This window comes from Callorhinus ursinus, unplaced genomic scaffold (genome assembly GCF_003265705.2).
Source record: "Callorhinus ursinus isolate GAN/ISIS: 27379988/994484 unplaced genomic scaffold, GSC_fseal_2.0 scaffold14, whole genome shotgun sequence".
NCBI lineage: Eukaryota > Metazoa > Chordata > Mammalia > Carnivora > Otariidae > Callorhinus > Callorhinus ursinus.
Genome location: NW_027397076.1, coordinates 4,386,506 through 4,400,226, shown reverse-complemented (window position 1 = coordinate 4,400,226; position 13,721 = coordinate 4,386,506). Strand labels below are relative to the sequence as shown.

Below are 13,721 nucleotides of genomic sequence, written 5' to 3'. Positions count from 1 at the left end.
CCCTCTGCCTTTGTGGCTTTCATCTCCTCTCCTGTGGAACCAGCCTGGAGCAAGAGGAAGAGCATCCCCACGACACTGCACCCTCCCCTTTTCTCTCTGAGTCACTGGGCAGCAAGAGGGAGAGCCCAAAACACACCGTCCAGTTCAAAACTCCTAAGGACTCAAACATCTGCGATTTATTGAACACCTGTGTGCTGCATATTTTTTTATATGTAACAAGGGCAAGACTGATCAGGATAAGAATGGGTCCAGCCTTCTGTGAATATACTAAGAACAGTTGTGTATTTTAATAGGGTGGACTTTATGGTATGTGAATTATATCCTAATAAAGCTCTTTTTTTTTTTAAGGAATACCAGGTCTTACATGGCATGATTCCAGGTATATGAAATTCAAAAATGGGCAAAAATAGCCTATGGTGATAGCAACCAGGACAGTAGTTATCTTTGGGGGTTATTGACTGCGAGGCACAGGAAGTCTCTGGGGTGCTGGAAATGTTATATATCTTGATCTGGTGGTTAGTATGTGATGTAACATGTAAAACTCCAATCAGCTACATCTACACTCGATGTGCATGCCTTAAAGCACGCAAGTCGTACTTCAGTGAAAAGTAACCCTCCCCACTTCCCAAATGCTAGGTGTTAAGTGGAAAAGAAACCCGTCTACAGTAGTTCAGAGCACAGTTTTTAACTTAAGACCACTGGGCTCTAAATCTGCCTCTACCACTTACCAGCTGTGACAAATAAGTACTTGGAACAAATTACTTTACTTCTCTGTGCCTCAGTTTCTCCACCTGGAAAATGGGGGTCCTAGCAATAGGACCCTCCCTTGACTGCTGCACCAATTGAATGGTGCAACCACCTCAGAACAGCGGTTGGCACGTAGTAAGTACTCAGTAAATGTTATTTTTATCTTTACTGACATGGGCCGAGCACAGTGATATCACTGGATACAGAAGAAACAACCCTGTCATCCATGGAGTGCACCATCAGACAAGAAAGCGATCATAATGCAGAGGGAGGAGCCCTTTCATAGCAAGAAGCCTGGAATGTATGAGCTTGCAGGAGGATCTCCCAAATTCAGCCAGTGGTTCAGGTTCAGGGAGGTGGAAAACTCTGAGTAGAAGGAAGAAGTGTATGCAAAGGCACTGAGGTGAGGAGTGGTTCAGTTGGTCAGTGCACCTACCAGCAGAGTGCATGGCAGATGAGGCCGGATGGCAGGGAGGGAGAAGTCAGAAAGCTCTCCCTCAGCCACACCATGAAGCTGCGATTTTCTCCTGAAGCCAAAGGGGAGACACTGAACGATGTAGTGGGGAAGAGTCATGGGCAGATTTGCTTTTGAGAAAGATCACCTGGTCACCCCTGGTGAATTCCTTGAGTGGGAGCCAGGCTAGAGACAGGAAGGCTACTTGAGCTGTTCCTGTCTCTCAAGACAGATACTGCAATTTGCATACTTAATATGTTTCCTTCCATCTTTACTGCTGGTCTCCTCCAGCTGGACCACGAGAATCCTGAAAGCAGGAAGCCTGTCTGTCTTGTTCTTAGTCATCTCCTTGGTGTCTGGCAGAGCCGTGCTCTCTGAATATTGTTGAACAAATACTGAGTGCACACCCCCACGTTTCTGTTCCCAGGTAACACACAGGGGCGCCGTGAGGGGCTACTGCTGGATTTCAGACACCGGCCAGTGATGGAGCGAAGGCGAGGGATGGCGGCTGCAGCGTCAGGACTTCAACAGGAGCAGATGTGGAAAGGCAGGGACACGGGGCTCACCTGAGCTTCTGGCTCAAGCGACGGGGGGAGCAGTGGCCCCACTTACTCCTGGGGGAAATGAGGACTTCAATGTGGAACCTGAGATGTCTGGTAGGGGTGTGTCCAAATGTTCCCGGAAAAACAGATCGGTGGATTAGAGGTATGCTTTGAGGGGGACATAGACTGATTTCAAACTCTTTGCGGCTTGGTAAAGCCGGGTGCCCACTCATCAGAACAAATGCTGGCCATGGGGCTGGAGCAGGGGCCTGGAGGCCCCTGCTGAACCGGCTGTTGCCCTATTCATTGTGGGACCTCAAGTCTGGTGGTCCCTGGGGAGGGAAGAGAGGGCTCAGGGTTGCAGCTCTTTACCAAGCAGCACAGAGATATTTTCAATTTTTTAACTCTGGTAGGACCCTGGAGCTCTATGTGCCAGGTGCTGTGCTAAGCCCTACCCTCTCCTCCCTCCCGAGCCCCCATTCCACCCCGTGAGGAGTCATCCCCGCGGTCACTGGCATCGTCTCCAGTCTGGGTGATCCGTGTGCTGACAGCCTTCCCTGGGGAATTTCGCTGCAGTCTCTTATCCTGGTGCTGGATCGTCTGCGGTCTAATCAATATCGTCAGTAACTTGTGTCTATTCCCCGTTCAAGCGGCAGGCGCCCGGTTTCCTAAAGGTTCCCATCGCCCGTGGAGGCGTTCTGAGAGACACCGCCCCCCGCCCCCGGGGCCTCTGCAAGCCTGTTCTAACCATCCCATTTGAAGCGAGGCAGAACTGACCAATCCCCACTCTGTGCCTCATTATACCTGATTATGGCACCTGTAATTCCTTAGGACATCTACCAGTTTACGTGACCATCGCCCCTACTGCGCTATAGGCCCCCTGAGGACAAGGATCGGGTCACGTGCATCCTGAATTCACTTAGCAAAATGGCTGGCTGTGGGCTCAGTCCTGTTCATTGAGTGAAGGAATGAGCAGACACAGGAACAAGACTGAATTGTGATTGTTATCTGGGGTAAGATCTACCTGTAACTGCCCCACCATCTGAAATATGTGAATTCATAATGCATTCTTTTTATTTTCACCATCTGAATTTAAATTTGGTTATTTTTCTGACCCTTAGAGGTTTTCTACTATAATATTAAATGACAATGTATTAGGGGCACCTGGGTGGCTCAGTCGTTGAGCGTAGGACTATTGATTCTGGCTCACGTCGGGATTTCATGGTGGTGGGATAGAGCCCTCTGCTCCGCCACCCCCCCCCACCACCGCTAGTGTGCTCTCAAATAAATAAATAATAAAATCTTTTAAAAAAATAAATAACGATCTATTATACTACTCCATAGCCTGAGATTAAAGACTGCAGAAAACGGTGCCAAGAGGAAGATCAAGAAAATGCCTGATACAACCAACCAACCTGAAAAGAAACCAAAATTTCATTTTCTCAAGCATGGAAGTTTATGCTGTCCAGCACCCTCCACAAAGGAGGGCAAAACTTGTCACTAAACTAGTTTTATCTATCAACTCGCCCACTTGAAAATAAAATTACAAATTATTTCTAACACCAATAAAGGGCCCATCCTGAGTTGCAAACTGCTTTGGAAAAACATCAGCTAGGAGTTGTGACACCTTAGGGGGGATGTTGCCTCAGGGACCCAGAATGACTGACCAAAAAGTTCAGGGATGAGGGGCCCTCCAGCCAGAAAGGAGGGCAGGAGACCACATCCGCACGCAGGCCCTCCTCTCCCTCTCCACCCTGGGCGGGAGAGAAGAGCTCCTGAAGCCTCAGGCTCTGGAACAGGGCTCAGGGGCCCTGCACTCGTGCCGGTGGAAGGTGGAGTGTGCTGTCACAGTTCTGCGCAGGACTGGGTTCAAACCTCAGGCCTGCCACTTCCTAGCTAATAATGATCTTACACGATGCTTGCCAGCCTGCGGCCCCTCGGGAAAATGGGGGATGAAGCCGCCTAGCTCTGGGGAATATTAGGAGGAAGATACAGGGGCCTATTAAGTGCTTAGTACAAGGCCTGGCACACAGGGACTCAATAAACAGCATCGGATATCAGCTTCCCCAAGGAAACTGGAGGCTGCAGCTCCCTAAGATGGTCTAAGACCACAGTTCTCAAACTGGGCTGCACTTTCCAATCAGCAGGGAGCCTTTGAAATGCTAACGCAAGCCCTCTTTACACCCACAGAATCGGAATCGCTGGGGGCAGGGCCAGGGCTTGTTTGAAGTTCCCAGAAGATTCTGCTGTAGCTAAGAGTGGGGAGTCCTGCGAAGACCTATAACCAAACCTGTGAACAGTCGATCAAAGATACGTCCCCAGGCCTAAGAATGAGGCCACACTGCTTTCAGAATTGAAACAAAGTCTTAAAATCGAAAACTTCCCAATCTTTCTAATCTAATTAACAAAATACATCGCAATTGCTAAATTCTCAGAAAGCCACCACTCTAGAAAAGTCGTAACAAAGCTCAAGTGTTTATTAAGAATTAAAAATACTGTAAATAAGCCATACAGTTCATTTCACAGTAAACTAAACAAACCTTTTTTTCTCTTAATTTTCTTTTTTTTTCTTTTTTTCTTCTTTTTTGAAGGGCAAGACAGCCATTAAAGAACAGTACAGCTCGAAGGAAAACAGCAAAAAACTACAGAAAATGCACACATTCCTCCTGACAGATGGGGGTCTGCTCGGACAGCAAACCTCTTCATGGACATAATGGGAAAATAAAAACAAGTGGCCTCCGTTCTCCGGGGAGAGAAAGCCCATGCCTTTGTGGACCACTATCATCACACATTTCCTGAAAGAACCCAGGGAGTCCCCTTTCCAGGATTCTAAACCTGTGTATTATTTGGGGACCCTACCAAGAGGTGACGCAGGTCAGCCACAGTGGACTCTGTGAGGTGTTGTGCCTTCGCATTCAGAACCATCTGGATTCTTTGCATAGTTACCTTTGAGATCACAATATGATTCAGGAATGGAAAAGACACCCCACACCACGGGATGTGACCAGCAAGTCAAGCAGCTGGTTCTTATCAAATAAAAACCGAGGGACTTGTCTCCCTCCCACATCAGAGCTGACTCTTGTGAGTTTTAACCAGTTTAAAGTGGAAGACAAGAAGTGAGTGGCAGCTCATGAAAACTTCAGCCAGAAGCATTTAAAAATTTAAAAAAATAAAGGTAAAATTAATTTTCCTTAAAGAGAATTAGAAAGAAAAGTGCCTCCTCCCCCCACTTTTTTTATGTGAAATCTGCCAGCCAGGCAAGGTTTTCTGAGGTTACACTTAATCTGCCTCTGCTAATCCTCAGTTGAAGCCATTCTTCTCTGACACTAGAGACATCCCTTCTAAAAGGCACCTCTGATGGGCAGGGGCCCGGCCTTGAGGAAAACCAAAAGCAGAAGCAGAAAACTTGAGAAACCAATGGTGTGTGGTAATACTCGTAAATAAATTAACTGGGCACAAAAACATAAAATGTCTTGTTCGGGAGGGGGGGTGTCCACTGCTTTTTAAAAGGGGACAAGAACGTGGGGGGGTAGGACGTGGTGGGAGAAAACAACACATTTTTTGGTCATGAGAAACGACTTAACTCTGCACCCTGCACACGCAATTCATTCAGACTTTTTCGTGAATCTTTTCCACTTTCAAAAACAACCTATCCAGGTCATTTCTCAGGTCATCTAACAAGCCCTTAGCTGATTCCAAGTTGTTCTCGTTGGTTTCTATTTTCACCGAGTAGGCGACCAAACTGTCCACGGCAGTCCTGAGCATCCTCAAGTCTGACTCCACTTGGCTGACTGAGGCTTTGAGGTTGTCTAGAGAAGAGAGTCTGTCCAGGAAGTCCTGAGGCAAGGGGGCCACCCGGGCCGGGTCCTGGCCCAGCAGCATATGGACTTGCTCCTGCACCTTCTGGAGAGCCTCCACGGTGCTGGGGAGCTCGCCCACGCTTCTCTTCAGCTCCTCCACGTCGCTGTAGAGCGAGAGCTGGGCCTCCCCCAGGCTCCCCACCGTGCCGGCCAGGCCGCCTGCGTCGGCCCCCGAAGGGCCCAGGCCCACCACGCGCTCCTGCAGGGCGGCCAGGCGCCGCTCGTGCTCCTCACTCTTGGCCAGCAGGGCCTCCAGGTTCTCGCTGTGCCGGGTGGAGGCCGTCTGCACGGCGTCCATGCCGTCTTCCACAGTTTGGAGCCTGGAGTCCAAGCCCTGACTCTTCTCCTGGAGCGCCGCCAAGGAGTCAGAGTGTTTGTAAACCCCATCTTCTTCCGGCCTGAGGGCCTCGGCTTCCAGGTGGCGCAGCTCCTCCCTGAGTCTCCTGATCTCCTCAGGAAGGCGGGAGGTGACCTCCTCCGACTGCAGGAGCTTCTCTGTGAGGGCCTGCAAGGTGAGGTGCTCTGAATTGGCCGCCTCCTTGAACTTCAGCTGCTCCTGCTTGAGGCTCACCAGCTCCTTGACCTCGGTGTAGACGTCAGATTCCAAGGTCTGGAGGGTGCTTCTCAGGGCCTCGATGTCCTTTTCTCTGGACTTCACAGAGAACTGTGTTTCCTTCACAGCTTCCGTCAAGGCTTTCAAATCCTGCTTGTAGCCCTCGGAGTCTTCCAGAGAGGCAACCTTCGCCTTCACATCGCTGATTTCCTTCTGGCTCCTCTTCTGGACTTCGGTGAAGATAGCAATGTTGTCGTTGATGGACTTGGTGAGTTCCGTCAGCCTTTCCTCTACCGTGTTCTCAAGAGACGTGAAGTCCCGCTCCCGGGCATCCTTCACCACGTGGATGCCATCAGAGAGGTCTTTGAGAATCTCATTCTGGAGCTTCTGCAGAACTTCACTGATCCGGTTGATCTCACTCTCTCCTTGTCTCACGGCTTTCTCCGTGAGGTCTTGTTTATGCTGGGAGCTTCTCAAGATGGACTCAAAAGTCCCGAATGTGGCTTGAAGAGACTGCACCTGTAACCAAAATCCACATGTTAACTGCTGAGAAGAGCTGCTAAGTTTTATGCAATACAGCCATATTTCTATCTGTCTGCCCAGCTTCCAGGTCCCTCTTCTGGAACAGGAAAACGATTGTCCTTGCAGAACCTTCCCTCCATACACAGTCCATGTGGTCTGGGGGACCAACCAAAAGGCCCTTTCCAAGTGCTCCCGGGGTCCTCCCTCCTGAAGCCACAGTGATTAGCCCGGGGATGGGCCTAAGGCCTAAGGCCAGTCAGTCAATTCCAAGACTTCTGTTAAAACTACGGGTAAAGAAAACCTTTTTCTACTAGGATTGCTAGCTATAGGATGATGGAAGCCTGGAGAGGCTCAGACTGGCCTACGAAGAAGGCCAGTCTACGAATCAAGCCAGCACAGTGGGAAGCAGAACTGAGAGATGGCAAGATCGAGTTCTGAAGACACAATGTGCATCTCTGGGTACAGCTATGCCTGAAGGAAACTGCTCCTGAACGCTTTAGTTTAAGCCAGTAAGTTCTGTCTCTCCCTCCCTCCCTCCCTCTTTAAGCCAGTTAGGCTGAATTTCTAGCTCTTGCAACTGAAAAGTCTTACAACTTTTCACAGGAAAAAACGCTGAGGCACATGGGAGACACTGGGCTGGGAGGCAAGAGACAAAGGTTTAGGTGTCTACCTTGTCACTTCTAGTTGGGCGGCCCTGACCAAGTCACTGTCCTCAGCCGAAAATAGGACCGTGGGCCAGATGTTCCCTTAGCATTCTCTGGCTTTGTGAGCACATTATGATTCTCTTTGCCACGACACACTCATTCTAAATAAATTCTCCCCTAACCAAGGTCTGACCTGGAACCTCTCCGGGGAGCTGGTTTGATGTGTCGAGCCTGACGGGCTGGTGACTATTGGCACACAGAGCCACCCAAAATGCTTTCTTGCAAAAAAAGAATCTGAATCTCTCAAGTCTCCAGCTCTAACTACCAATTCACAGCAAGAGAAAAACATGCTATGAGGATGCAATCAGCCAAACCCACAATGTGGAAAATTCTACACAACAAAGAATGAGGATCTTCAAGAATTAAATGGCATCTTTAAAGGGGGAAAGCCAGGGAACTATTACACATTAAAAGAAATTTAAGAGATTTATCAACCAAACGTAATGTGTGGATTTATATGGATCCTGATTCAAACAAAGCAACTATAAAAGAGATATTTTTTAAGGGGGTCAGGGAAATCTGATTTTGAACTAGGTATTAGATGAGAAGCAAGCATTACTGTTAACTTTGTTAGGTATAATAAACTGTGTTTTGCCAAAAGGAAAGGGAAGAGAAGCTCCTGTTAGAAATAAATCTCGAAATACTTGGGGTGAACTAATGTATCAGTCAAAATCAGATCCTGGCTCGATATCCACTGGGTCCGCCAGAGGGTCTGCCCCTGCCTGTGCCCGCTGAATCTCCCAACTCAGGGCAGGCCATGCTCCTCCCTGCCCAGGCTGCAGCCATTCCGCAGACCTGGGCTATTTCCCAACACCCAGAGCATCTGAGAATGAGAGAGACCAGGTGGGCACCCGACCAGGGGTGGAATAGAAAGTTTCAGAGACCCAGCTCTCCCTCCAGCCCCAAAAGAGCAAAACAAAATGGGAGGGAAGAGGTGGTGATGGAATGAAACAAGAATAGCAAAAAAAAAAAAAAAAAAGAGCACTACTGAAATGGGGGTTCATTGTATTGATCTCTTCTGTTTACGCCTGAATACTTCCATGGCAACAAGGTAAAAAATAAAATAGCATGGGCTCTGGAACCAGACTGCCTATGTTCGAATCTTGGCTTGGACACTTCCTAGCTATGTGATCTTGGGCAAGTTACTCAGCATGTCTGTGCCCTGGTTGCCTCAGCTGCAGGATGGGAACAAAATAGTACCTGACTCACAGGCTCATCTTGCGAGGATTAAGCAAGTGAATATATCTAAAGCTTGAGTTGTGCCTGACACATAGTGAATGATCAACAAACGCCAGCCATGGTCTTCATTATTGTTTAATCTTTCCTCTGGGAGTAGCTCAGCAATCAGGAGATTCCGAGACCATCCTTAGCCCCCGCGCCTGAGGGGAAAAGCTACAGAAACAAAAACAGGATGCCTGGACTCTGGCTCCAGCCCCAGCTAAAACCAGGTCTGTGAGCGCAAATAAGTCACTCTTTCCAGGTCCCAACTCCTCGTCTAGTAACAAATAGTTTCTAAACTCCCTTTCGGTTTCCAACAGTCTGTGAGTTTTAGACAGATTAGAATCAGGTTTTCAGGGACTCCAGAATACTAGACAATTTCCCCGTTCGACTCAATATAACCTGAGTCGTAAAGGGTACTCTGAGAAGGTACCAGGAGAACTCACCTCCAAACGAAGTTATTCAATCACAGCACCTGCCTGTTGTGCACCGCACTCAGAACAGAGGCGCGGATGGGTGAGCATGGTACCTGCAACGTGGCAGGCGCTCATTCACTATTTTCTGAATGGAGCAGGAAGAATTAATTAATAGTACAAAGCCTGGTGAAGACCGAGCTGGTCCATTTCCCCTCTGATCCCTGTCACCCCTAACATGGGCTGGCTCTTGGCAAATGGCTAGGAAGGGGAGTAGATCAGAAATTATGGATGAAACCAAACACACCAACCCCCAGCACTATGAAAATACAGAATTCGTCCCCCACAGATGGTGCTGTGAGCTGGACATCTTTACACGCAAAGACCTCATTATAATCAATATGCAATGGATGCATCTGTTTCCCCAACATATGCGGGGTGGCCACCAAATGAAGGGCAGGACACCAGAGAAAAACAATGGCTAGGACAGAAGCCCTGCACTCGAGGAGCTCATAGCACGCGAGGAGACAGTGGTGGCTGCCATTCAATGGGGCACTTCCTGTCTACCAAAAAATATGCAAAGTACTTCGTAATAATCTCATGAGTGGGTGACTCCCACTGATCTCCAGTTTACAAATCAGGAGACTGGGAAATGATCAGGCTGAGCACCAAAATCCCAGAACGTGTCATGTCCCAACGTGAGCTCTTAACCCCTAGTGATAAGCTTGAGCAGAAGCCTGTTCAGGTGCACTGAGTGCCTGGAGGAGACACTACCTACCTCAGAAGCCCTGACTCCTCCACAGTCAAGATGAGAAAACAAAGAAACACAAGCAGAGAACTCACTCTTCCACAAATAGCTGTTCATCTCGTTCGCCTGTCCCTCCTGAGCCTAACCATCACTTTATGCCACGCTGGATCCACCAGGGCAACACGGGCCCTTCCCAGCCTCCAACTGAACGGCCAACGTTTTTGGAAGCCCGCACCCACTGTGCCCGTCGAACCTTCCATGTAGGCCAGGCCAGCTTCTCTGCCCGGGCTGCGGTCATTCAGCAGACCTGGGCCATCTCCCCACACCAAAAGCATCTGCAGAATGAGACCAGGCGAGGGCCCCGTGAAGTCGAGTGCTTGAAGTCACACTGCTTTTGACTCTGATCCCGGTTCCTTCACTTAGGGTCCGTGTGTGACCCTGAATGAGTAACAGAGCAGGCTCCAGGCCCTGCTGGCCCACCTGTGAAACAGTGCTAATAAATGGATCCTGCCTCCGAGGGTGGCTGGGAAGCACTTAATAGGATGCCTAGCCCATAATGAATACTAATTATGAATAATAATAAGTATATGTTCCTGCCAAGAACCAAACCCCACCCTGCACCAAGCATCACAGAGTTAAAAAGGGGCTCAAGCTTAGGCTGTCTGAGGAGCCAGCACGACTCACTCTTCAAAGCAAAATCTCTTATTTCCTGGCCACCTCCGAGGTGCAGACAGAAGTAGCCACACACAGTGACAAATCTCAACACTGTTCTGGGCACGTTCTGAGTTCCACATCACTGGACTAAGCATTAATTGAACACCTACTCCGCACCGAGTGGGAGCTAACCGCAGTATGAATCCTAGTCCTGCCCCTCACTAGCCGTGTAACCTTGCATTTACTCTGCCTTCTTGTGTCTCACTCTCATCTGTGAAAGGCGGGGAGTCCACTCGTGCTCACCGCTCGGGGCTGCTGCGAGGGTCAAAAGAGATGAGTGCACCATAAATACGAGGCATTACATACAGCTTGATTACACTGCTCAATTAAAAAGAAAGGTCGCTGTTTCAACAGTGGACAGCCAGGTGGATCTTAAAAATCCGGACAGAGCCCTCCCCTCTCTGTGTAGATGGGAAAACTCGGCCCCACAGCGGAAAGTAATCTACACACAGCTTTGATAGAAAAGAGGTAGGAGTCGGGGAGGAGGGAATAAGGGAGAGGCAGGAGAGAAGCAGAGAGAGTAAAGCCCAATTTCTTCAACCGTGATCCAAGACCTTCCCCATCTGGGCCTCAAGTTCAACTTCCCATCTCACTACTTCCTAAATGTTACTCTGCTACAGGGTGGACAGCCGCCTGCTGTCCCTTCAACATGCTCAAGACAGCCCCCCTGCCTCTGTGTCTCCACTCCTTCTCTCAACAGTTACCACCAGCGAGGTCTACACTGGCACTGCCCTGGCCACTGGGATAAAGGCCTAGGCAAACTCCACACCCTCTCTCTTCTGAACTCACACAGCAGTGACCCTCCCCTGAAACCTACTTACGTGCTGCTTTGCAAACAGGATTTGTGCCTTTTTGCACCTTCGTACCCCTTCCACAGGGCCAACAGGCCTCCATATCACTATCAGACTTCAATAAATATTGTGATTGATTGGTAACTGGGTGGACGAGAGAGAGGAAACGAGAGGCTAGTGATTATGCTCCAGCAGTATGTCTACTTCTTAAGAATGAGTTGACATTCAGGATTGGCAAAGCAGCACTGCCTACTTAATTGCCTCCGAAAAGTCACCTCCCTTGGCCTGCAGCATGGAGCAGGCTGACTCATCCCAGTTGCTCTGCCAGTCTTAAGAGGAAATTCCTAGTCCTGCATACTCCACAAAAGTCGATAGAAACTTGGCAGGGCAGGCAGCATGCTGGGAAAAGGAGGCAGCCGTTCCGGGCTCAGAAGTGGTGGCGGGATTTTTTGTTTCGATCATACAACCAACTTTCATTGAGCAATGACATTAGTGGAGGACAGCGGAGGAGGGATGAGAGAAGGGATCAGACGGAGGGAGATGCACCTGGTGTGGAAAAACACAGACACGGTGGAACCCGAGGCTCTGTGGTGGAAGTTGGGTCCATCCATACCTGAGAGAGGCCTCAGTGGACCCCAAACCGGGCAGTGGCCTAGACATTCTCATGCAGTTTGCCACTCACCAGCCGGGGTCTTGATCAATTCACTTGATCTCTGCAAACCTCAATCTTCTTGTCTGGAAAATGGAGTCAAAACTGCTACTCCTCCCTCCCCGCCAAGGTGGCTATGATGATTAATGAGTAAGCCCTCTTAACATCACGTAAACGTGTCTTGTGGTGTTACTCACCAGTACCCTCTAGTATTTGGGGGCCTTTCCTTTCCTCTGAAGCTGGTTTATGCTACTTCAAAGGCCCACATGGGGACACTGGTCCACTAAAAGACAAGGGATCTGAAGATAGGTAATATTTCATTTGAACTTCGCAAATGAGTATAATTACTTGCTTTTTCTTCCCCAGGATCGGTATTTATGAAAACCTGGCTCAGATGTCTTCCACAGGGAGAGCCCAGGTGCGGCCTTGCCCGAGGCTCCCAGGGATGCGCTGGCGTCCCTTCCTACCTCCTTTTCAGACAACTCTGCCCATTCAGCGGTTTCTAATCCAAAGAGAATGGGCTCCCCAGAGCCTGGCGGCTTCCTTACAGGTCACCGCTAATTCCCTGTGACAGGCCCTTGGCCCATCCTAGCCGGCTGGCCTGACCATCCTCGCGGCGGCCCATCCCTCGGGGCCGATTCCTCCGCGGCCATTAACAAAGAGGGTCTGGGGACCGCCCGGGGACTAGGGGCCCGGGGACGGGGCATCCCCAGCCCGGACCGCCCGAGAAGGGGGCCCGGCTCTGGTCCCGGCCCCCGGGGCCTGAGCAGAGCCAGCGGCCCGGCTGTGGCGCGGGGGGTCGCGGGTCGGGGGGCCGGGGTACCCACCTTCTGCTCGACGCCCTGCAAGCCCTGGCCCAGCTCCTCCCTCTGCCGGGAGAAGTCCTGGTGGCCGCGCCGGACCTGCTGGACCTCCTCCAGGACGTGGTGGACACACCAGCCCGAGAAGGCGGCCGCCGCCACCAGGGCGAGGTAGAAGAGAAAGTTGAGCGCCCGGCCGAGTCTGCGCGAGCAGGACGCCGAGGACGAGGCGGCGGCGGCGGCAGCGGCGGTGGAGGAGGAGGAGGACTTGCCGCCGCGGTGGCCGCCCTTGCCGTGCGACTGGTTCTGCGGATGCTGCGGCGGGTGCTGCTGCGGGTGAGGCGCGGGCGGCGGCGGCTGCTGCGGCGCCGGCGCCGGCTTCTTCGCCACGTCATCCGCGCCGCCCGACGGGTGGGCGCCCTTTTCCGAGGGGCTCGCGGCGCCGTGGCCGCCCTTGGAGCCCCTTTGTTTGGCCGAGGGCATGGCGGGCGCGGCGGCGGGTGAGGCCGCGGACTGCGAGGCGAGCAAGCGGGGCACGCGGCCCGGGAAACTTCCTCGGGCTCCGCCGGGGCTGGGCTAGCGGCACGCGGGCGCTGCTGGCGTCGGAGCGGCCGAGAGAGAGCGGGCGGCGGGCGCGCGAGGAAGGAGGCCGGACGAGGGAGGAAGGAGGAGGGGGCCTGCCTCCGCCGCCGCCGCCGCCGCCGCCTCGGCGCCGACCCCGCCTCCCGGGAAGGGAGGCCGGGAGAGCCGAGCTGGGAGAGCCTGCCACGCACGCGGGGGCCGGCGCGGCCCCTCCCCCTGCCGCCACGACCCCAAGGAGGGGGGCCGAGCGGGGGGCGGCGCCGCGGGGTCCACGCGGCCGGGGTGGAGGTGTCCCAGGCGGTTGTACGAGGCCCGGGGCGGGGGAGCCGAGGGGAGGGTGGTGGCCGAGCGCGGTCTGAGGCGGCCGGGTTGGAGGGAGGGTGTCCCAGAGGGGTCTACGGGGCCGAGGTGGCAGTGGGGGGGG

The 13,721-nt window shown here is 51.8% G+C and overlaps 1 protein-coding gene across 1 annotated transcript; it reads right to left on the bottom strand.

Annotated features, from left to right (window-relative positions):
* Window positions 1-4,199: 4,199 nt before the first annotated feature.
* CKAP4 (cytoskeleton associated protein 4) lies at window positions 4,200-13,418 on the bottom strand. The gene is made up of 2 exons (XM_025881300.2): window positions 12,743-13,418; window positions 4,200-6,675 (listed from the first exon to the last, which is right to left on the bottom strand). The coding sequence occupies exons 1-2, from the start codon at window positions 13,196-13,198 to the stop codon at window positions 5,353-5,355; spliced, it is 1,779 nt and encodes a 592-aa protein (XP_025737085.1). The 5' UTR covers window positions 13,199-13,418; the 3' UTR covers window positions 4,200-5,352.
* Between the last annotated feature and the right edge of the window lie 303 nt (window positions 13,419-13,721).